The sequence below is a fragment of the Hemiscyllium ocellatum genome, chromosome 9 (assembly GCF_020745735.1).
Source record: "Hemiscyllium ocellatum isolate sHemOce1 chromosome 9, sHemOce1.pat.X.cur, whole genome shotgun sequence".
In the NCBI taxonomy this organism is placed as follows: Eukaryota; Metazoa; Chordata; class Chondrichthyes; order Orectolobiformes; family Hemiscylliidae; genus Hemiscyllium; species Hemiscyllium ocellatum.
In genome coordinates this window covers 84,479,787-84,502,894 of record NC_083409.1, presented here as the reverse complement: position 1 = coordinate 84,502,894, position 23,108 = coordinate 84,479,787, and the positions used below count along the sequence as shown (strand labels likewise).

The window sequence follows — 23,108 nt, the reverse complement described above, 5'->3', positions numbered from 1 at the left end:
GTGTGTGTGTGGGGCCCTGTCGCTAAGCATGCTGGGAGTGGTCCCGGGTGAAGGACCCGGCTGTCTGGCCACAACATGGGCATCAAAGTTGGAGAGTGTGGTTCCCGGCTGGAAAATCAGTTTCGGTGAAGCTACATCACGAAGCGTCCCTTTCCGGTGCATGTTATAGTCTGCCCGGGAGGGGCTGGGTCTGACGAGCCCAAAGTGAGGTGAGACGGAGTCTGTCTGTGTTTGGGGGGGGGGGGGCACAGGGCGCAATGCTCGAACTCCGGACGCTCGCTCCTTGATCACAGTAAAACACTGCGGGTTGTTGCTAATCTGAGGGAAACGCGGAATGTGCTGGAGAAATTCAGGCAAAGTAAAAAATGAGGTCTGCAGATGCTGGAGATCACAGCTGAAAATGTGTTGCTGGTCAAAGCACAGCAGGTCAGGCAGCATCTCAGGAAGGGCTTATGCTCGAAACGTCGAATTCTCTATTCCTGAGATGCTGCCTGGCCTGCTGTGCTTTGACCAGCAACACATTTTCAGGAGAAATTCAGGCAGCATCTGTTGGATTAGACTTCTGTGACAGAAGGTGTGGTGCTGGAAAAACACAGTCGGTCAGACAGCATCCGAGCAGCAGGAGAATCGACGTTTCAGGCATAAAATCTTCATCAGGACCGCACCTTTTTGACTCTGATCTCCAGCATCTGCAGTCCTCTCTTTCTCCCAGTAGATTAGACTTGTGTAAAGCAAGGCTATCTCCAAGTCAGGGTCTGAGGCAATGACGGCCACCATGGGCCAGTTCTAATCGAGTTGCAACAGTTGTGTGCCCCTTTCCCGATGGACTCGGGCTGTGACAAGTCTTCGAAGTCTCAATATGGGATCACAATGAGTGAAAGTTTGGGAATTGTTGCTGTAAATGGTTACAATCTAATCCTGAAAGCGGGCTGCACGCTTAACATGATTTTGAGTTTTGCTACCACTAGAGAGCGCTTTAGCCTTGGACTATATTTAGGTTCATTGTGAACTTGGAGGAGAAAGTGAGGTCTGCAGATGCTGGAGATCAGAGCTGAAAATGTGTTGCTGGAAAAGCGCAGCAGGTCAGGCAGCATCCAAGGAACAGGAGATTCGACGTTTCGGGCATAAGCCCATCATCCTGATGAAGGGCTTATGCCCGAAACGTCGAATTTCCTGTTCCTTGGATGCTGCCTGACCTGCTGCGCTTTTCCAGCAACACATTTTCAGCTCATTGTTAACTTGGGTTGGGTCATATTTATCATTGGTTGTGGCAGTTTGAATAGGATTAACAACAGTAACTGTGAAAAAAAGTTTCAATTTTTAAAATCTTACTTTTTTTATTAACCCTTTTACAGCAAATGCTCTGAATTTAGATTCAGAGATATGTAGTGCAGAAACAGACCATTTGTTTCAACTCATCAATGCTGACCACATAATCTAAGTTAATCTAGTCCTACTTGCCAGCATTTGGGCCCATATTCCTCTAAACTGTTATATTCATATACTCATCCAGGTGCCTTTTAAATATTGTAATTGTGGTAGCCTCCACCACTTTCTCTGGTAGCACATTCCATACACGCACCAACCTCCTGCATGAAAAGGTTTCCCCTTAGATACCTTTTAAATCTTCCCTCTCTTCCCTTAAACATAGTTTACATCTAGTTTTGGATTCTCTCACCCCTGGGAAAAGATCTTGACTATTTACCATATCTATACCCCCTCATGAGTTTATAAACCTTGGCCTCTGATGCTCTAGGGAAAATAGTCCCAGCATATTCACCCTCTCCCTATAGATCAAACCCTCCAACCCTGGTAACATCCTTGTAAATCTTTTCTGCACCCTTTCAAGTTTCACAACATCCTTTCAATAGCAGGGAGACCAGAATATGCACGTAGTATTCCAGTAGCAGCCTAAACAATGTTCTGTACATCCGCAACATGACCTCCCAACTTCTATACTCCATGCACTGACCAGTAAAGGCAAGCATACCTAATGCCACCTTCACTGTCCTATCTACCTGCAACTCCACTTTCAAGGAAATATGAACCTGCACTCCAAGATCTCTTTGTTTAGCAAAGGTCCCATTATGTGTATATCCTGCACTGATTTGCCTGTCCAAAATGCAGCACCTCACAAGTATCTAAATTAAACTCCCTCTGCCACAGTTTAGATGCATTGGCTCATCTGATCAAGATACCCCCATTGTACGCTGTGGTAACCTCTGCTGTCCACTACACCTCCAGTTTTGGTGTCATATGCAAAATTACGAACTATACCTCCTATGTTCACATCCAATCGTTTATATAAATGACGAAAAGCAGTGGACCGAGCATCAATCCTTGTGGCACGTTGCTGGTCACAGGCCTCCAGTCTGAAAAGCAACCCTCCATCACCACCCTCTGTCTTCTACCTGTGAGTCAGTTCTGTATCGAAATAGCTAGTTCTCTCTCTATTCCATGTGATCTAACCAGTCAACAATGAGGAACTTTGTCGAACATCTTACTGAAGTCCATATAGAAGACGTTGACCACTTTGCCCTCATCAATCCTCTTCATTACTTCTTCAATAAACTCAATTATTTCAGAAGTGTTCTTGGAGCAAAAAAAAAGATGGTTTAGGTAGTTGTGTTAATTGGCTGAAGTATTCTGCTGTCTAAATGTAAGCTGTTTTCCACACTGGTCAATTTGGAAATATTAGTAAATTCAGCCAATTAAATTCATGTTCCTTTTCTTCATCCTGCCACACACACTTCTACATTTTCGTTTCTCTTCCTTTCTGCCACACCCCCTAAAAATATCCTCACATTTCATAAACTGGTTTTAGCGGGAGCCATAGAGCATGATTTATAGCACAGATCAGTGTATACACGTATAATTTGTGTATGTTGCATTTAATTTATATAAGATCAATCCTAACTTATAGATCGCCTCTATAGTTTTACAAATTCCTCTACTAATACTTCTGTAGAGTAAGGTTGCAAACTTTAATTGAAAGATATTGTAGAATATTTCACCATGTGACTACTAACGATCATTATGTCCTCATGTGCAGCATTGGTTCTTCGATGTGTCAATCCTTGCAGCAATGGTTCAGTAACTACAATACTCAGATCATCTACACTGTGGATCTTAATGTGTAGCATGATGCTCCATTTGCCTATAATTCAAGAAAGAACCAATTTGCCATGAGCCCAAGAGTGAAGTAAGAATATCTCCTCTGAGTTGCTCACAGGAGTGTCCAGATGATTAACTTTTCTTTTCGGAAGGCATTGGGACAACTTACATCCAGAAACTGATCACAGAGATTGCAGATGTTGGATGTTGAAAATAAAAATTTAAATTGCTGGAAACAACTAACAGCTCCGACAGCATCTGTGGAGAGATAAGCAGAGTTGAGCTGGAACATTATTAGCTCATTCTGAGCCCATCTTCAGCCACGCCAGTTCTAACAACTGTTTGAAAGTATAAAATGCAAAATACATGCAATTCAGGTGGTGGTACCAATATCTCCCTTTATAAGACTGAATTGGGACTGATTTAATAAGAACTTATTTTAATTCACTTAATTTAATCTGATAATGTCTAAAGGATGACGATTTCAATAACAAATTCTTTAGAGAAGAAAACATAAAAGATTTAACTTCAAAATCAGAATATGTGTATAACTGCCCACAATTTAATGCAAGATTTTCTGTGGCATCTGGGACATAATCGGTAAAGCAATTAACTACAGGAAACTTGCTGAATGTTGTCAATTTTTATTTAAATTCATAGTTCAATCATCATGACTACGACATTCAGTGATGATGGTTCTAAGGCAATTCAGCGGTCCACAGACGTTTCTGAAAAAAGCAGAATTTGCTCAAAGGAGATTGATATAGTGTATGAGATTGAGAAGACATGCAGCTTCATTACAGATAATGGCTTTAAAAAGGTTGGTATCACTTGCCACTACCTAATTTCATTCCTTCTTTTTTTTTTGAGAAGGAGAATTTAAACTGATCTCAAGAAACAGTGGTACAGTGGTTAGCACTGCTGCCTCACAGCGCCAGAGACCCGGATTCAATTCCCGCCTCAGGCGACTGACTGTGTGGAGTTTGCACATTCTCCCTGTGTCTGCGTGGGTTTCCTCTGGGTGCTCAGGTTTCTTCCCACAGTCCAAAGATGTGCGGGTCAGGTGAATTGGCCATGCTAAATTGCCCGTAGTGCTAGGTAAGGGGCAAATGTAGGGGTATGGGTGGGTTGCGCTTTGGTGGATCGGTGTGGACTTGTTGGGCCAAAGGGCCTGTTTCCACACTGTAAGTAATCTAATCTAAAAAAAATCCTCCTCTGATGGAACAGAAGGCAGAAAGATTGAAGAGCACGTTTCAGGGATTTGAAAAAGTAGAGGATATCAACTTTTAACCTCTGTAGCCCACCAGAGTTTAAAGCTAATTATGTTTAATGGACAAATATTAACACTAAATATTGATTTTGTTAGATTTGCTTAGCACATTCATACTTATTGTCAAGCTACAATATCATTATTTCTTGCAATATGGGGAATATTAGCTAGGCAGTATTTATTATGCATTCCTTGTTAATCTAAAGGCATTAAAGGGTCAACCATTTAACCTGTTCTTCAGTAAACTATTGGTGTGCACTTCCTAATGTCTGTCTCTAGCAAGTGTTTGCTAATGTCTGGATGCAGGCTAAAGATATTCCCCAATCACTACAGGTGGCTCTCCAATTTCCTGATGAACTTCTCATTGATGCTACTGCCGTTATATTAAAACTGGAGAAAAACACCACTGCCAAACTTTTCATACTGGGTGACACATCATATGGCAGGTTTGTCTTACTTTGAAATTAGGTAGGATGAACTGTTGGACACAGATTTTTATTTTAAGAAGTTTGTGTGGAATCCAACCTGGACTGAGCAAGATCGAAAATAAGGGATACCTTCTCTTACTAGTGAGAGCCATAATTAACAGATTAAACAATATTTGTTTTCTACTTGGACTGATATCACTAACTAAATATTGTGAAGAGTTCCACACAGTGTTACCCCTGGGTTCTAGCCCATCATCTACTATACAGGAATACACAATTACAATTGTGCTGTTTGGAAAAGAGCAGATAACAGAAGTTGGGCACATCCTAAAAAGAAATAAGCATCAAAAAGTTATTTATCTGAAGTTTCTGGTACTCAAGTAATATGTGCACATTTCAGAGATTTGAAAAAGTAGAGAATATCAACATTTATCCTCTTCATCGTATCATCCGTCGTCATTTCCGCCATCTCCAAACGGACCCCACCACCAGAGATATATTTCCCTCCCCTCCCCTATAAGCGTTCTGAAAAGACCACTCCCTCAGTGACTCCCTCGTCAGGTCCACACCCCCCACCACCCAACCTCCACTCCCAGCACCTTCCCCTGCAACCGCAAGAAATGCAAAACTTGCGTCCACACGTCCCCCCTTGCTTCCCTCCAAGGCCCCAAGGGACCCTTCCATATCCGCCACAAGTTCACCTGCACCTCCACGCACATCATTTACTGTATCCGCTGCACCCGATGTGGCCTCCTCTATATTGGGGAGACAGGCCACCTACTTGCAGAATGTTTCAGGGAACACCTCTGGGACACCCAGACCAACCAACCCAACCACCCCGTGGCTCAACACTTCAATTCCCCCTCCCACTCCTCCAAGGACATGCAGGTCCTTGGAATCCTCCATCACCAGACCATGGCAACACGACGGTTGGAGGAAGAGCGCCTCATCTTCCACCTAGGATCCCTCCAACCACAAGGGATGAACCTAGATTTCTCAAGTTTCCTAATTTCCCCTCCCCCCCCACCTTGTCTCAGTCAAATCCCTCGAACTCAGCACCGCCTTCCTAACCTGCAATCTTCTTCCTGACCTCTCCACCACCACCCCCACTCCGGCCTATCCCCCTCACCTTGACCTCTTTACACCTATCGCATTTCCAACGCCCCTCCCCTAAGTCCCTCCTCCCTAACTTTTACCATAGCCTGCTGGACACATTTTCCTTATTCCTGAAGAAGGGTTCATGCCCGAAACAACGATTATCCATCTCCTTGGATGCTGCCTGACCTGCTGCGCTTTTCCAGCAACACATTTTCAGCTTTTATCCTCTTCAGCCAACCAGAGTTTTAAGATAATAATTCTTAATGGACAGATATTAAGGCTGAATATTGATTTGTTAGATTTGCTTAGCACATTCATACTTATTGTCAAGCTACAATACCATTATTTCTTGCAATATGAGGAATATCAGCAAGGCAGTATGTATTTTGTATTCCAAGTTAATCTAAAGGCATTTAATGTGGAGCAGAATTTTTGTTGAATTGGATAGGTTTTCTATCCTGAAGGGTATCGATTATATTATTACAGAATAGCAGTTTTTATGGCCATTGTCATTGACAAGTTGCTGGATGTATTAAATCAGATTTTTTTACGGTGGGATATGAACTATAGCTTATTTTGTTACTGATCCAATATAATAATGACTAAGCTATTGTGCTTGTATTAATTATTTTTCTTCATGTGCAGTTCTATTCACAAACAAAATTCTGAAGATTTTCTGAAAACTCTTGCCTGTTGTGTAGTTGCTGTGTAGATGAAGTTGCTGCTGAGCATCTTGAAGCTGACTGTTTGGTACATTATGGAAGAGCATGTCTCAGTCCATCCAGAAGGATCCCAGTGATGTATGTGTTTGGACAAAAACCAGTGGATGTGCATCAGTGTGCTGCATCCTTTCGTGTCCTGTATCCAGACAAGAATGCTCATGTTATAATTCTCTGTGATGTCATCTACTCGTATATACTTGGTAAGAGACTTTTCCACTTAGTTTGTTCTCTCTTAATCTGCTGCATACTCTTTTTCTCGTGTTATGCAATTATAAAGAAACTGAGTGAGGATCACACTTCTGGAATTGGTTGCATCCCCCACACTTTTGTCAGTATTGAATCCCTGTTCTGAATTGGCATTGACCTGGAAGAAACTAATAATTGATGACTGCCTATGAGAATTTTTTAAACGGCCTAAGAGCGTAAGCAGGAGTAGGCCATTTGGCCCCTCAAGTTTGTCCCACCATTCAGCAACATTGTGACTGATCTGCTCTAGGTCTCAATTCCCCCTTTGGGCCTTCAAGTCCCTAGTGGTTCAAAATCTGACCACTTCCTATTTAAATCATTTCAGTGACCTATCTTCTGCAACTCTCTGAGGTAGACAATTCTAGACATTCACTACCAATTAGCAGAATAAATTCCTTTGAATTCTGTATTATTCCGTAACTCTGTCCTCCAGTCTAGAAACTAGTGAAAACACCTTCTCAACATCTATTCCGTCAAGTCCCCTCAGAATCTTGCGTGTTTCAATAAAATCACACTTCATTTCTCTAAGTTCCAGTGAATAAAGGCCTAGCTATTTAACCATTCTTAATCAGTCAATACCTTTATCTCAGGAATGAGCCTAGTGAATCTATTTTGAACTGCCATTGCCAGTATATATTGTTTTAAATATGGGGACTAAAACTACGCATACTCAGCTGTGGCCTCACCAACAGCAACTTACAGTTGTATTAATACTTCCCTGTTATAAAATTGGAACAACCCCCCCCCCCCCGTAATAAGTACAAAAAAAATTTTTCATCACTGGGAAAATTCAGTTTTTGCTTTAAAAAGGATTATACTTTTCTCCTCATTTTCGCCACATGTATTGTGGGATGTGAATAATAACAGGTCTTTATTTCCCAATCATCAGCATAAAGAGTTGGACTGAAGGGTCTGTTTCCGTGCTGTACATCTCTATGAATCTATGAATCGTTGTTTCAAAGAACCTTTTAAATGACTCAGTTGGTCTATTTACTGACTGACCAAGAGTGATTTGAGACAAAGACTCAGTTAGAAACTAGGTATGTGCAACTGGCTGGAAGTACGTTCACAATTCTGATTCCAAAATTCTATCTGTTAGAAAAATTTATACTGGGTCTATATAGGTGCGTAATGCAGTTTCTACTTTTGCTTTATATAACTATCCATTAAGGTGGTCTCTCTAAGGCACTTGTTTCTTCTTTTGTTAGAAGAACTACAGCAACTTCTTCATCCAGAATATGAAAATGTTGTCATTTCAATGATATGCAGTGGCCAAAATGAAACAACTGATCCATGCAAGACAAATGGCTTTCATTGTGGAGGTGATGTTGATTCTTGTTCTACCCTCAGATCCTGCAACAATATGTGCAATCAGCCAAGCCATCAAGTTATATCCAAGTTTGGCCGGCACTTTTTCATCAGGAGTGACGTGAAAGATTATAGCATGTTCTACATTGGACAGGAGAGCCTGACGCTGACTAACTATATGATGACATGGAATCAATGTTCATTTTGCTCATTTGATCCAGTGAAAGGGGTAGGGAGACAGGAAACTCTGAATGTTAACAGGGCATTAATGAAGCGATACTACATGATTGAAAGAGCCAAGGATGCTCAAGTTGTAGGGATTTTAGTGGGGACTCTTGGTGTTGCTGACTATCTTTCTATCATTGACCATCTTAAATCAGTTATCAAGAAGGCTGGAAAGAAAAGCTACACCTTTGTAATGGGTAAACTGAATGCTGCCAAGCTGGCTAATTTCATGGAAGTGGATATATATGTGCTTGTAGCCTGTCCAGAAAATTCTCTGCTGGATTCCAGTGAATTTTATAGGCCAGTTATAACACCATATGAGATGGAGGTTGCATGCAATCAAGCAAGGGAATGGACTGGAGAGTACATTACTGACTTCAGGGACCTACTTCCAGGTGCGTAAATCTACATATCATCATGGATCCATGTGCCTGTAAATTAAGTAGTTGTACAATTTGAATTTTAACTTTAAAACAAGTAGAGAGAACTGTGATGTTATCCTGTCTCTTTTTTTCAAGTTCCAGTAATCCCTGAATTGTATATTTTTGTTACGTGGACCATCAATTTGTAGATGGCAAAGCTAAGAGAATTGCAGCAGAATACATCTACTTGTCTATAGCCTGAAACATTTCATTGACAGAGTTAACAGGCTCAGAAAATTGGTTATTGTATTTGTTAATATTATATGTTTGAGGAAGGTAGACAATACTCTGCGAATAAAACACTTCTCACAATAATAAATGTGGAAATTACATATTAGTTTAATTGGTAAAGTGAAGTTGACATACTACCAGACCATAGAACCTCTTTCTCTTGGGAGAGAGGGAGGACTGGTGGTGGTGTAACCTGAGGGTCACCACATCTTGGGTAGTCGTGATTTGGAGCTGCCAGTGTTGGACCGGGGTGTACAAAGTTAAGAGTCACACAATACCAGGTTATAGTTCAACAAGTTTATTTGGAAGCATTAGCTTTTGGAGCGCTGTTCCTTCATCAGGACAACCACCCAATGAAGGAGCAGCACTCTGAAAGCTAGTGCTTTCAAATAAACCTGTTGGTCTATAACCTGGTGGTGTGATTTTTAACTTTGTACCCCTCTGGTAAGGTGAGAGCTGAGAAGAAGAGGCATTTGTGGTAACCTCAGCGAATGTGGGAATTGAACCAATGCTTTTGGCATTACTCTGCATTGCAAACTAGCTGTTCAACTGATCTAGTATCTAGCATCATATGTATATGCGATTAGAATTAACTATTGTATTCATCTTTAAAAGTTCCAATGAATTTTCTGTTCACCTTCTCAGGTGCTTGCTGCCATTTTGAATTCCCAGATGAGACCTTCAATGGTCAGGAGACTGATGTCTCGCTAGTTACCGGAGCCTTGCGAACAACACACTTGCTAAAGTCAGAGTGGCAAAACAAAACACCAAGCACATCACTGATTCACAGGAATGAGGCTTTAGCAATTACCCAGCCTCACTCAGCAGGTATAATTCTTATTCGTGAGTTAAAATTTCAAGATTGAATATCGATATCAGGATTTGAAGAGGGGCAAAACCTTTTTTGGCTTTTTTTTTAACAGTCTTGAGGTTTTTTCCATACTTCACAGGACAGCAGGCAGATGATTTGCTCCATTCTAAAGAAGTGTCACTGGGCCCTGAAATATTAACTTTGCTTTCTTTCCACAGATGCTACCAGACCTGCTGAGTTTTTCCAGCAATTTCTGTTTTTGTTTGAGATCATTTGCTCTTTTGTGTTTTGCGAGTGTTGTAATAAATTTGGGGCATAAATGGAAAAAAGCAAACTGCCTTGTCCCTTTTTATGAGTGACATTTGACACTTATGCAGCACAGAGCAACCACATAACTATGCTGTTCAACAGGCCCAGTCTTCATTCTGCTCAGCTTGTTTCTAAAGAGTGGCGCGTTGTTAAATTGAAACTATACTACTAATAAAACAATTGTGCAGCTACTTCAGTGGCATTAAGCTTGGAGCTGTTGGCAGGCATTAATAATGTTTAACCATAATTGAATCCCAACCAATGAATCCACATGTGAAAAAGAAAGATGGATGTTTTACCTGGTTTTGAAATCTTGCAAGGAAGTTCTGCTTTCTTTGATAAAATTTAAAGCCAATGTTTGCAGTGTGAATTTAAAACAGAATTGTGTTCACATGACTCCCATTTATTACTCTACATGATGTATGCTATAGTGAAACAAGTCACCACATCAAGAAAAAGATTTAAAACAAAAATGCTGTCTGGATCTGACTATAGAATAACAGAAAAAGCAGATATGTTCATTTTTTATTCGATCACTGACAAATTAAGCTGAAGCATGTTAGTAATTAAGGTAAAAGACCATCCATTAATAAATACAAACACTATTGTTGATCTACTCCAAGGTGGAACTGTCTTCCACTGTGCAAACAATAAATCGTACCTAAAGAACTGCACAAATTTACTTAATTCTATAATGAGACTTTCAGACCCCTAAGGCATGATTACTACAATATCGATGCTGTACTGATGAGAGTACAATTTCTACACAGACTGTTCTTGTAGCTCATCTTGATGGAATTGTTAATTGCAAAATTTTGTCCTTTATGAACTGGATTGAAGTGGGCTAAATGTATTTTGCATTGATGGCAGTTGGCAAAGAAAAAGAAACTAATGTTTTGAATCCAGTGAGAATGTTGGACTCCAGGTTGAGTTTCTACTCAAGATTTTTGAACATTGTGGAAACGGATCACTATGTAATGTACTTCAATATCACTTGAATACATAATCACTGCCATAGTATATTGTTAGAACTACAATAGATTATATTGCAGGATGAACTGGTGGGTTTAATTAAAATCAGTGGGAACTGCATACAGTTAGCTTTGCTATAACGTGTGTTTCTTCACTGTGAATTGACTTAAACGTGATTGAAGAATTTAGACTGTCATTTCTGGACTAATTTTCCTTACCTGTCTTGGCTATAATGCTACTCTGGCCCCATGAGTCGAAAAAGTACAGCTATTATGGGATCCTCACATAATGCGAGATCGCACGAGAACGGAACCTTTGCATCACATCAAAACCGACACTATTTGAATTTTCCTTTAATCGCACACACACCCCACCCCACCTTCCATATGGAAGGTAAAGTCACTATTGTTTTACCAGACTGCTTCATCATTACAAAGAGGTGACTTGATAGTGGTCTATCCTGAGATTCACTATGCCTCAGGCTAGGAGGGAGACTGAGAGAAGAATCCTCTCTCTCTCCACACTTTTGGCATTACTGCAATGCAAGCTAGCTGTCCAGCTAACTGACCCAGCCCCCAGGTATAATTCTAATAATATGAATTCTTCCATTCTCCTTTTACTCAATCTCGTATTCATTATGGTGTCTTTTTCATTTGTGGTACTGATATGAAAATTTCTTAATTTGCAGCCTCATTCTTGGTATCTAGGAGCTGGCAAGGCCTGGAGCAGCAACTAGGACAGACTTCTGTGTCAAAAGCAGTGGAAGGTCGGAAAGGCATCGCGATTGCCTATGAAGGAGAAGCCACGAGTTGAACAAACTGGAAATTGGAAATCAATTGTGTGAGCAAGTGGGTTGAAATCAAAATTACAGGACAATGGACTGATGAGAGAGTTATTAAAGTTTTTTTTTTAAAAAAACTATGACATTTTGGAAGTGTTTATCTATATTCTGATATTATAGGCTTTGTATTTTGTTTCTTTATGAATAATTCCTTTGCTGGCTATCTCATAACACGAGTATTGCTGGACAAGCAAATCAGTGCTTTGTAGTTTGTTCATGAGCTGTGCAGTGAGAAAGATCAGTATTTTCTGAATTGAGAATTCTTTTGCTGATTGCAAGACGTTGTTGTTTTCATTATTATAATTACTCAATCTAAGTGTTCAAAAGTGACATAGTTGAGCAAGGAATTTGTTAATGTCCTATTTAACATGGCCAAAAATGTACAACTATAGAATGAGGCAAGCTGTTATTGTTATATCATTCATCAAAGGGTAACATATAATTCTAGAACGGTTGAAACAGGGTGCAGTTATCTGGTAACAGACCATATTGGATCTTGTGATGTCCAATAAACACGTGCCATCTGAAGCTAATATATATTTTTTGAAAAAGACGACACAGGCTACAATGGATGGTTGCTGAAGGTCACCTGACTTCTGTGGATTAAAATTACTCCATTATCTTGCAGGAATGAAGGAACATTCCAAACTAATAAATCAGTGCCTTTCCTTGAAAAGACACTAACTGCCTCAAACCCCACAGGGTGAATGTATACACAAAAATGTGAACCAGATTGTGAATTGGTGTGCACCCAACATATTATTTGAAACAGGACTTGAACTTGTGGAAAGCCAGGTTTTTGTCTGCTTTTAAAGAAACAGCCAAGAGCTATTTGCAGTTAATATCCAGTTGTTCAGAAAACCAGACCACAAACTATTTACATATCATTGTGCAGAACCATGGCAGTTAACAGCAGTACCTTCCAGGTGGGAGATTCTAACAGAAACAAGTACCCCCCCAAAATCTGGTCCAACTTTAAGTTTGCCTGATAGTCAACCTTTCAGAAAATTAACTACAAGCAATTGACCACCTAACCTGCTATGAGCTCTTCAATTTATAGTGCCTTCACTTCAAGTTTAAAGCATCAAATCTATTTGACACCGGACCTGGTAGGAAACTGGAGATTATAAATCACGTGGAGTTCACTAATCTATGCAAGTGTACTGTCTATTTAGTTTTGATCGAGTTCTTGAGTTAATTTGGGGCAAGTATCTAAAAATAAATTTTTTTAGTTTTAAACTCTAAGATTTTCTGTGGAGTGTTTGAAGAAGATTCTGTACTGTCCTGTAGATTAAGGATCAAAGGGGCAATCTGTGTGTGGAACTGGAGGACATTGACAAATTGTTAAATGAGTACGTCACATCTGCCTTCTCATGAGAAAAGGAGGGTGTTGGTCCTGAATTTTGTAAGACACACTGTAAGGTTCTTGAGCAGGTATTAGAGATTTTCATATAGTAAGTGAGCAGCTATTGGAGATTTTAGTAGGCTGAAAAGAAGATATCCCCAGGTCTGGATGAGTTGTATCCCAGGCTGCTGTGGGAGATGCAGGAGGAAATTGCAGGGGCTGTGACCCAAATTTTTTGTTCTTTGTCTGCAGAGAAGGTGCCAGAGCTCTGAAGGACAGCTAATGTTCTACTATTAAATATGGAAATAAACTATGGAATTGGAGAGCAGTGAGTCTCAGAGGAAATTAAACTATTGGAGAAAATTTGGAAGGAGAGAATTAATCTCCACTTAACGAGGCAACGTTTGACCAGGGATAGTCAGTATAACTTTGTCAGAAGGAGATGGTGCCTAACAGAGGTGATCAGGTATATAGATGAGGGCAGTGAAATTGATGTTTATATGGATTTCACCAAATCATTTGACAGGTTCCATGTGGGAAACTGATAAAGAAGGTAAAAGCAAATGGTTCCCAGTGTGGCCTAGCAATTTGTATCCAAAATTGGTGTAGTGGCAGGAGACAGTGTAGAAATGGGTTTGTATGACTGGAAGATGAAATCCAGTGGCATTAGTGCTTGATTAGTGAAGCGATTAAGGGTTATGGGGAGAGGGTAGGTGAATGGGATTGAAATATCAGTCATCACTGAATGGCAGAGCAGGTGCAGTGGGCTGAATGGCCTAATCCTGCTCCTATATCTTATGATTCCTTATTGCTTGGGGGTGATTAACATGAGGAAGAAGCTCTTAGGTTACAGGAAGATCTAGCCAGGATGGTCAGATGCTCAGATCAGTGGTAGATGGAATTGAATGCTGAAAAGTGACATGCACTTTGGAAAAAGTAACAAGACCTGTGAGTTCTCGGTGACTGAGAAGCTCAGACAGGCTTTGGGATGCTTGTTCACAGATCACAGAAGATGGCAACACGGGTTAAGTAAGCTAGTTAAGATAAAATGGGCTTTATCAGTCATGCTGTTTATTGTAAGAGCAGGGCGCCCTGATGGACCTGTACGAAACTCTGGTTAGACCGCAGCTGAAGGGTCATAGACTTGAAATGTTAAGTCTGCTTTCTCTCCACAGATGCTGCTAGACCTACTGAGCTTTTCCAGGATTTGTGTTTTTGTTTATGACAGCTGGAGTACTGTCTGGAATTCTGTTTGCCTCACCACAGAAAGGATATGATTACACTGGAAGGCCACTACAAGGGAGTATAATTATGAGGGGGAGATTTAGAGAGAATTTGAGGAAAAAATATTCACTCAGTTGATGGTGGAAATCTAGAATGTACTGCCTGGGTAGATATGGGAAACCTATCAACCTTTAAGTGCGTGTCCAAGTACTTCCTTAATGTAATAACATTCAGGGCTATGGAACAATGGGAGTGGTGTAGATAATGCAGTTTTAATGGACAGAAGGCTGTCTTCTATGCTGTAGTGTAAAGAAAAGGCGTAACTTTTCCCATGCACTCCATACTGGTAATGGACAGTATGAGAATGTGTATTCTGTCCATTTGCAAATAAATGACAGCAAATTGGGTTTGTTTAGTGTTGATATGTCAGAACATTCCCAGGGTGTTTGAAAATAAAGAAGAAAGATACTATATCAACAATCGTATGCTGCTGCTTTAGTGGGCCCAGAGTTTTAAGCCGGGGACAGAAGGAATGGCAAGTCTAGTTAGCGTATGACATGCAGAGAAACTTGCAGGTGATGTTTCCAGAACCACCACAACGAGCACCCGAGCTACAAATCTTCTCACAAACTTTGAACACCTACGGGCGAGAGATGCTAAAACAAGCCAGGAAATGGGAATCCTGTGCCAACTTCCTAAGCACTACATACGAAGCGCTTCATGGGAGGCTCCCACGCACTGAGGATGTCACCGAGACAGGGGACGAAACATCTGCAACACAAATTCCCAGCTCGGTGAACAGAACCACAACAATGTCCACAAAAGTCCTTAAGCCAACATTGAAATTTTAGTTTTTGAAATAAATTAAATTGTTTTATTCAGATATTGGTGGTACGCTACTAATGATTACTATAACCAAGAAAAAAAACAAGCTGTTACTGTCAATCTTTGAAATATCAGATAAGAATTATGTTTTAATTGAACATTTATTAAGTTGCTAAAGATCCATAAGTAAATCTTAATTGACTGGTACCAAATAAATCTAAATTTGGTCTTTTGCATTCTATTCATGGAATCCTTGCCCTTCAGGGTTTTTGTTTGCTATGTCTATGAATTGCCCAGCTGGAAGAAATAAGAAAGTTAGTTACAAACTCCGATTATGTAACTCAGAATAGGTATATTACAAACAGTCCAAAAAGATCAAACATATTGATCTTTGCAGCTGGAAGTAGACATGTGGGTGAATCTATTTCCTGCCCCTTATGTATTATGTGTTGACAATTTCTTGGAATTCCTGGGATGTAACCATATATTTGAAAACACGTGCCGTTTCAGGACGAATGTATATATTGTGATGGAAACTGTGGGATTAAGTTATTCTATGTAATTTATTGGGTTTCTGAATTTTCAGTTAGGTCCACTTTCTGTGTGTCTAGTTGATAATTAAATGTTTCTGTAGCCCTGGTGATTTCTTTTAAAACAGTCTTTGCGATGTGGCTTTCATGTGAATGGGTTTTGTGTACCATTAATGGACTTTTGCTTATTTGAGTTGTTTTACAACCCAGCAAGGTAAACCATTGACCCACCCAGTTTGTTATCAAGTCTGGAACTTGTTTATTTAAGCTTAAGGGAAAACACCCTTAGCTCAGAGAGGGAGATGATCGGCTTTCAAATTTTAATTTGTGTGGAGTAGTCCTGTGAAATCTTTAAAAGAGGATGACGTCATGCACCGAGTTTGTTTGCAACCAAAGCCAAATGGTTTTCGGGGTACATAGGTAGCATGGCTGAAACTTCATTGCATGTGCAAGTCAACATGAGTAACCTATTGCTAATTTACATCCACATAATACAGCTTCCCTATCTGTAGTCTCATCCCAACAGCTGATTATTGAACAGGTTTTAATTAACAATTCACTTAATTTCCTTCTTTTACATTATTATTTGTACTGAAACCTTTAACAGAACAAATATGTAACAAATAACTAAATTCATAAGAGGTATAGTTAGTAAGTTTGCAGATGACACCAAAATTGGAGGTGTGGACAGCGAAGAAGGTCACCTCAGATTACAACAGGATCTTGACCAGATGGACCGATGGGCTGAGAAGTAGCAGATGGAATTTAATTCAGATAAGTGCGAGGTGCTGCATTTTGGGAAAGCAAATCTTAGCAGGACTTATACACTAAATAGAAAGGTCCGAGGGAGTGTTGCTGAGCAAGAGACCGTAAAGTGCAGTTCGTAGCTCCTTGAAAGTGGAGTTGCAGTTAGATAGGGTAGTGAAGATGGCATTTGGTATGCTTTCCTTTATTGGTCAGAGTATTGATACAGGAGTTGGGAGGTCATGTTGCGGCTGTACAGGACATTGGTTGGACCACTGTTGGAATATTGCGTGCAATTCTGGTCTCCTTCCTATCAGAAAGATGTTCTGAAACTTGAAAGGGTTCAGAAAAGATTTACGAGGATGTTGCCAAGGTTGGAGGATTTGAGCTACAGGGAGAGGCTGAACAGGCTGGGGCTATTTTTCCTGGAGCATTGGAAGGTGAGGGGTGACCTTTATAGAGGTTTACAAAATTATGAGGGGCATGGATAGGATAAATAAAAGTCTTTTCCCTGGGATCGGGGAGTCCAGAACTAGAGGGCATAGGTTTAGGGTGAGAGAGAAAAATATAAAAGAGACCTAAGGGGCAACCTTTTCACACAGTGGGTGGTACGTGAATGGAATGAGCTGCAAAAGGAAGTGGTGGAGGCTGGTACAATTGCAACATTCAAAAGGCATTTGGATGGGTATGAGTACCAAAGGCAACATCTGTACATCATTTTGTATATTTTCAGTGTCAATGGCATCATTTTCAGTGTTTGTTAAAACATTAAATATTTCAAAACCATATAAGAAGTTTTTCCAACTTAGCTAAAATAATGAGATTTATTGAAGATTCTATTTACATATTACTGAAAAGAGAAACATTTTGTCTTAGCTTTGCATCTTGAACTGATTAAACAAACATAAACATGTCAGATTTCAAACAATCGCCACAATTTATACAGCAGGAGAAAAGTATGCTGCTTGGTTGGAGAGTTAGCTTTGACTAGCTATGACCTCATAATGGGGAAAGCAATGGGGAACTATAGGTTTTCAAAGCTTCCAGGTAATTCAGAAAGGCTCAGGTCTTAAACGTGTATCTGTTTGCAAATAATGGGACCATATTTATTAACGTATGTCACTTTGTGACAAGTTTAAATGAACCATGTTATGATTTTGACTGGTTATCTTAAATTAGTTGTTATTGTGGCTATTAGCACACTTGGGGTTGTTCAACGCGTGCCCACCAATAACAGAATCACATCTAACATGTTTGTTTTGGGTTTTGCAATCATGGGCTGTTTGAATATGGTCTGTGCATTGCCTAATATGAACAATGAAAGAAGCATGCTGACTGACTATTGATCAATTAGACCAGGTTTGACCTCTGTAAAGGTGATGGGAATTAACAAATCCAAACTGGCCAATTACCACCCCATCAGACTATTCCCTGATCATCAATGAAGTGATGGAAGGTGTCATCAACAGTGCTAACCAATAGCATCTGCTCAGCAATAATCTGCCCAGTGACACCCAGTTTGAGTTCCACTAGGGCCACTCAGCTCCTAACCTCATTACAGCCTTGGTTCAAACATGGACAAAAGTGCTGAAAGCCAGAGGTGAGGTAAGAGTGACAGCCCTTGACATCAAGGCTGCTTTTGATTGAGTGTGGCATCAAGGCCCTAGCAAAACTGGAATCAATGTGTATCAAGAGGCAAACTTGTTACTGGTTGGAGTCATACCTGATGCATAGGAAGATGTTCATGGTTGTTAGAGGTCTGTCATCATGGTGGCTGAGTGGTTATTACTGCTGCCTCACAGTACCAGGGCCCCAGGTTCAATTTAACACTTGGGTGACCATCTGTTTGGAGTTTGCACATTCTCCCTGTGTCTGTGTGAGTTTCCTCCAGGTGCTCTGGATTCCTCCCACAGTCCAAAGAAGTGCAGATTAAGTGGATTGGTCATGCTAAGTTGCCCATGGTATTCAGGTTGTGCAGGCTAGGTGGGTTAACTTTGGAAAATATGGGGTTACAGGGAGAGGATGTGGGGTGGGGGAGGTAGATGTGGGTGGTATGCTCTTCAGAGGATCAGTGTGGACTTGGTGGACTGAATGGTCTGCTTCCTCACTGTAGGGATTCTATGATCTCAACTCCAGTAAATTGCTGCAGGAGTTCCTCAGAGTTGTCGTTGGCCCAGCCATCTTCAGTTGCTTCAATGACCTTCCCTCCATCATAAGGTCAGAAATGGGATGTGCGCCAGTAATTGCACAATGTTCAGCATTATTTGCAATTCTTCAGATACTGAAGCAGTCAGTGTCTAAATGCAACAAGATCTGGACAATATCGAGTGGTGGGCTGATAATTGGCAAGTAACTTACATGTCACCCAAATGCCAGTCTATGACAATCACCAATAAGAGACAATCTAACCACTGCATCTTGACACTCAATGGTGCTACTATTCCTGAATACCACACTATCAACATCCTGAGGGTTACCATTAACCAGAAACTCAACTGGACTTGCACCTTAAACACAGTCGCTGAAGGAGGAGATCAGAGGCTAGGAATACTACGATGAGTAACTCACCTGTTCCTCCAAGGCCTGTCCATCATTTACAAGGCACATGAAGGGAGTGTGATGGAATACTCTTGCCTAGATGGCTGCAGCTTCAGCAACACTCCAGAAGCATGACACAGTCTAGGGCAAAGGAGCATGCATGATTGGCACCACATCCACAAGCATTCACTTCCTCCCCCCCACTGACACTCAGTCGCAGCAGCGTGTACTATCTATAAGATGCACAGCGGAAATTCACCAAAGATCCTCAGACAGCACCTTTCAAACCGACATGCACTTCCACCAAGAAGGACAAAGGCAGCAGATATATGGGAACACAACCACCTTCAAGTTCCCCTCCAAGCCTCTCACCATCCTGACTTGGAAATATATCGCCATTCCTTCACTGTCACTGGGTCCTGGCATTCCCTCCCTAATGGCATTGTGGGACAACCCGCAGCAAGTGGACTGCAGCGGTAGAAGAAGGCAGCTCACCGTCACCTTTTTAAGGGCTGTAGGGATGGGCAATAAATGCTGGCCAGCCATCGATGCCCACATCCCACAAAGATGAAAAATGTAAATAAAATGATTGGTGCAGAGTACCATTGGCACGTCATCTTCTAGCAGGGCTTAGAACTGGAGAAAGAGATGGAAAAGACAATTGCATTTGCCACTCCTCGGCCTTCTGATCAAGATCCCATTGTACTCTGAAGTAGCCTTCTTCAGTGTCCACCACACCTCCAATTTTTGGATCATCTGCAAAAATACTAAGCTTCCTTCTAATATTAAAATTTATTACAGCATAAACAAATTAATTTGGTAATTGAAACTGACCCTCTACAACCTTTCCTTAAAAAATGGCATATTTTCTCTTCTTCACATACCTGAAAGGTCATAGCAGCCACCCTTTGTCAACAATGATGCCTCTGTTTCTTGGTACATAAGAAACAGGAGCAGGAGTAGGCAATTCAGTCCCTTGAGCCTGTTCTGTCATTTAATACAATCATGACTGTAGCCTTAACTGCACTTTCCTGCCTGCTCTCCATAATTCTTTAACTCATTACTAATGAAAAATCTGTTTATCATCTCCCTAAGCATAGTCAATGCCCCAGCTTACGCCACACTCTAGGTAGTGAATTCCACAGATTCACAACCCTTTGAGAGCAGTAATTTCTCCTCACCTCTTTTTAAATCTGTCACACCTTATCAAAAAACTATAACCTCTCATTCTAGATTGCCTCACATGAGGAAACATCTTTTCTATGCCTACTTTGTCAGTCCCCTTTAGCATCTTATATTCATCAATTAGATCTCCTATCATTCTTCCAAACTCCAGAGAGTGTCGGCCTAAATTGCACAATTTATATTCATAAGGCAAACCGCTCATTCTCTGGAATCAATCTATTGAGCCTCCTCTGAACTGCCTCCAATGAAACAACATCTCTCCTCAAGTAAGGGGACCAAAACTATATGCAATACTCTAATTGTGGTTTCCCTCATGCCTTGTATATTTGTAGTAACACTTCCTACTTTTATACTCTATTCCTTTAGCAATAAATGCCAATATTCCATTTGCCTTCCTTGTTACCCACTGTACCTGCATAAACTTCCTTCTTGCTCCTTCAAACCTCACAAAGGTATTCTAATTGTGGAAAGGGAGTCGATGGATGCATCAAAGTGGCCAATTGTTTCTGGCAGATCCTCCCAAGGTCTAGTCAAATCACACGAAGTAACCTCACTCAGTAATCAAATGTTGAGCCTACTCTTTCAACTGAAGTTGCTGCCTGTCTCAAATATGAAATTATAAACAGCAAGAAACTAATTAGCCAGCCATGGCTTAAGCAATACTAAAAGCAGGGGGGAAACATCACTACCCAGAGAGTATTTAAGATGTGAAATTTTCTGTCACATGGAGTAGTGGAAGCAAATGGTATCACAACAAATGAGGGGAAGCTAGAGAAAAACATGAGAGAGAAAGGAACCAAAGGATCCATGGATGGAGTTAAATAAACAGTGTGGGAGAAAAGAACGTAAACACTGTTAGATTACTTAGCTGAATAGCTGAACTGCAATAGAATTATTTAGATTGATTTGAATGTGAGCATCTTGCTCGCTAAGTTCGAGGGCATGTATTTTCAGGAATGGTAGAATTTCTTGCTCAGTGGCAGCTTCAATCATTCCCACTATAATTTACAATTGACTAAGCATGGGAGAGAATACACTATTTTGCTAATGGGCTTTATTAAAAGCTCAGAAGTGTTGTTTTCAGATTGTGTTGCATAATGGACTCACTTTTTTTGGAATTAAGACTCACAAATTCATTTCTCCAATGGCTCAGTGAGTACATACAATTCATTGTAGACTTATACAGGTAAAGAGTATCCTTGTTTCAATTGATATCATACGGGATAGCACCAAAAGATTTGAATTCTTCTCTAATCTACGAATTAGCACAGTCAACCAGGATTCTTGATACTGATAATGTTCTCGCAATTTCCTGATGAAGCTTCGGCTTATGCCCGAAACGTCGAATTTCCTATTCCTTGGATGCTGCCTAACCTGCTGTGCTTTAACCAGCAACACATTTTCAGCAATGTTCTCGCAACACCTTCTGAAAGTGTGCGCCACCTTGTGGTCATCAGGGAAGATGAGGGTGAATGTGAATAGCATAGTCTGTAGCGTCCTGTGCCTGGGGGAAGCCAGCTTTATTGACAAATCCTACAGCCTGGATAGTAGCACTAACCTTGTCACAGGGAAACAAGAAATCATTTGATCTGGAACAAATTGCTTTGGTAAAAGCTTTGATACATTTGTGGGTTGAGGATTAAGAGGTTCCACACAGATCACCAGTGGAGCCTCAGAAACAACCGGTTACATGAAGGTTTAGAGCATCAGTCACCTTGAAGATCACCAGGATAGGATGGTCAACCTCTCCTCCAGGTCATAGCTCCTGCCATAGTTCTGTGGCACCACAGTGCCTTGCTCATCTGGAGGAAATGCCATGAAGGACGATAGACTCTGCTCTTCTTGCTCATTCTGAAGGGACTTTCAGCTGTGGAAGCTGTTCAGCAGCAGCTGGAAGTTGCTGCTGGTAATGGGCCTTGCTGACACATCTGTACCTTCTCGGTTTCCCAACATCTTCACTGTAACAACAACCTCTGCTCTGGCTGGATCCATTGGTCAGGCAATGAATCGGTGTGGGGTATAAGGAAAAGATCAGTTCCTTAGCAATGTGAACAGTTGGCATCTGCAGCATTCACAAATGACGTGCACCTCTATACAGTGGGGCATGGAGGACATCAACAAGGAGGGTCACAGGTTACCTCTACACGCACCTTTGACATAGGTACCTTAGTCTAATGTATGCAGCACAAGCCATGTTGTGCAAGCACAGTAGGAGATTGTAAGGGTTGTATGATTATTGATATCTCTTCCTCCCACATCACCCAGGAAAGGCAGCATTGTATAGGGAGCAGGTTGGTGAGTACTTACAGGGCAAACTGAGAGAAAGTTCATTCTGTGCCCTTGTGCAGCTAATGGGACCTTGCTTTGTGTTTGATGCTTGGGCTGTATGTGCCACTTTTAAGGTCACCTGCAGTTACTTGTAATTCACAGAGATTGCTATCTTCAATCTGCAATGGCCAATGGCATGATCAAGATTGTTTGTGACCAGCACATTGATCAGCGCTTGTAGTTCATACACATGAAGCTATGATTTCAGATGACTTCAACCTGTACTGTGAAAGTACCTGAATCATGTGATTGGCTCCGGGGGCCTGACATCACTCACAAGTAAGTCCTGTTTACTCAGATAGAACAAAAAACACTTACTCTGCCCATTCCAGGTGTAGTCGCAGCCATTTACCATTTCTAAAGTGAATTTATGAGTCACATGTGACAAGGCA

General features: G+C 40.9%; 1 protein-coding gene across 2 annotated transcripts; it reads left to right on the top strand.

Annotated features, from left to right (window-relative positions):
- Positions 1-19: 19 nt before the first annotated feature.
- Positions 20-13,236, top strand: dph2 (diphthamide biosynthesis 2). Of its 2 annotated transcripts, XM_060830528.1 has the most exons (8): positions 20-209; positions 3,053-3,462; positions 3,775-3,934; positions 4,718-4,830; positions 6,612-6,832; positions 8,087-8,806; positions 9,710-9,892; positions 11,845-13,236. In XM_060830528.1, exons 3-8 carry the CDS (start codon positions 3,785-3,787, stop codon positions 11,967-11,969), a joined length of 1,512 nt encoding a protein of 503 aa, XP_060686511.1. In that variant the 5' UTR covers positions 20-209; positions 3,053-3,462; positions 3,775-3,784; the 3' UTR covers positions 11,970-13,236. The 2 variants fall into 2 exon arrangements, with proteins under 2 accessions (XP_060686511.1, XP_060686510.1); XM_060830527.1 differs by lacking the exon at positions 3,053-3,462.
- The last annotated feature ends 9,872 nt before the right edge of the window (positions 13,237-23,108 follow it).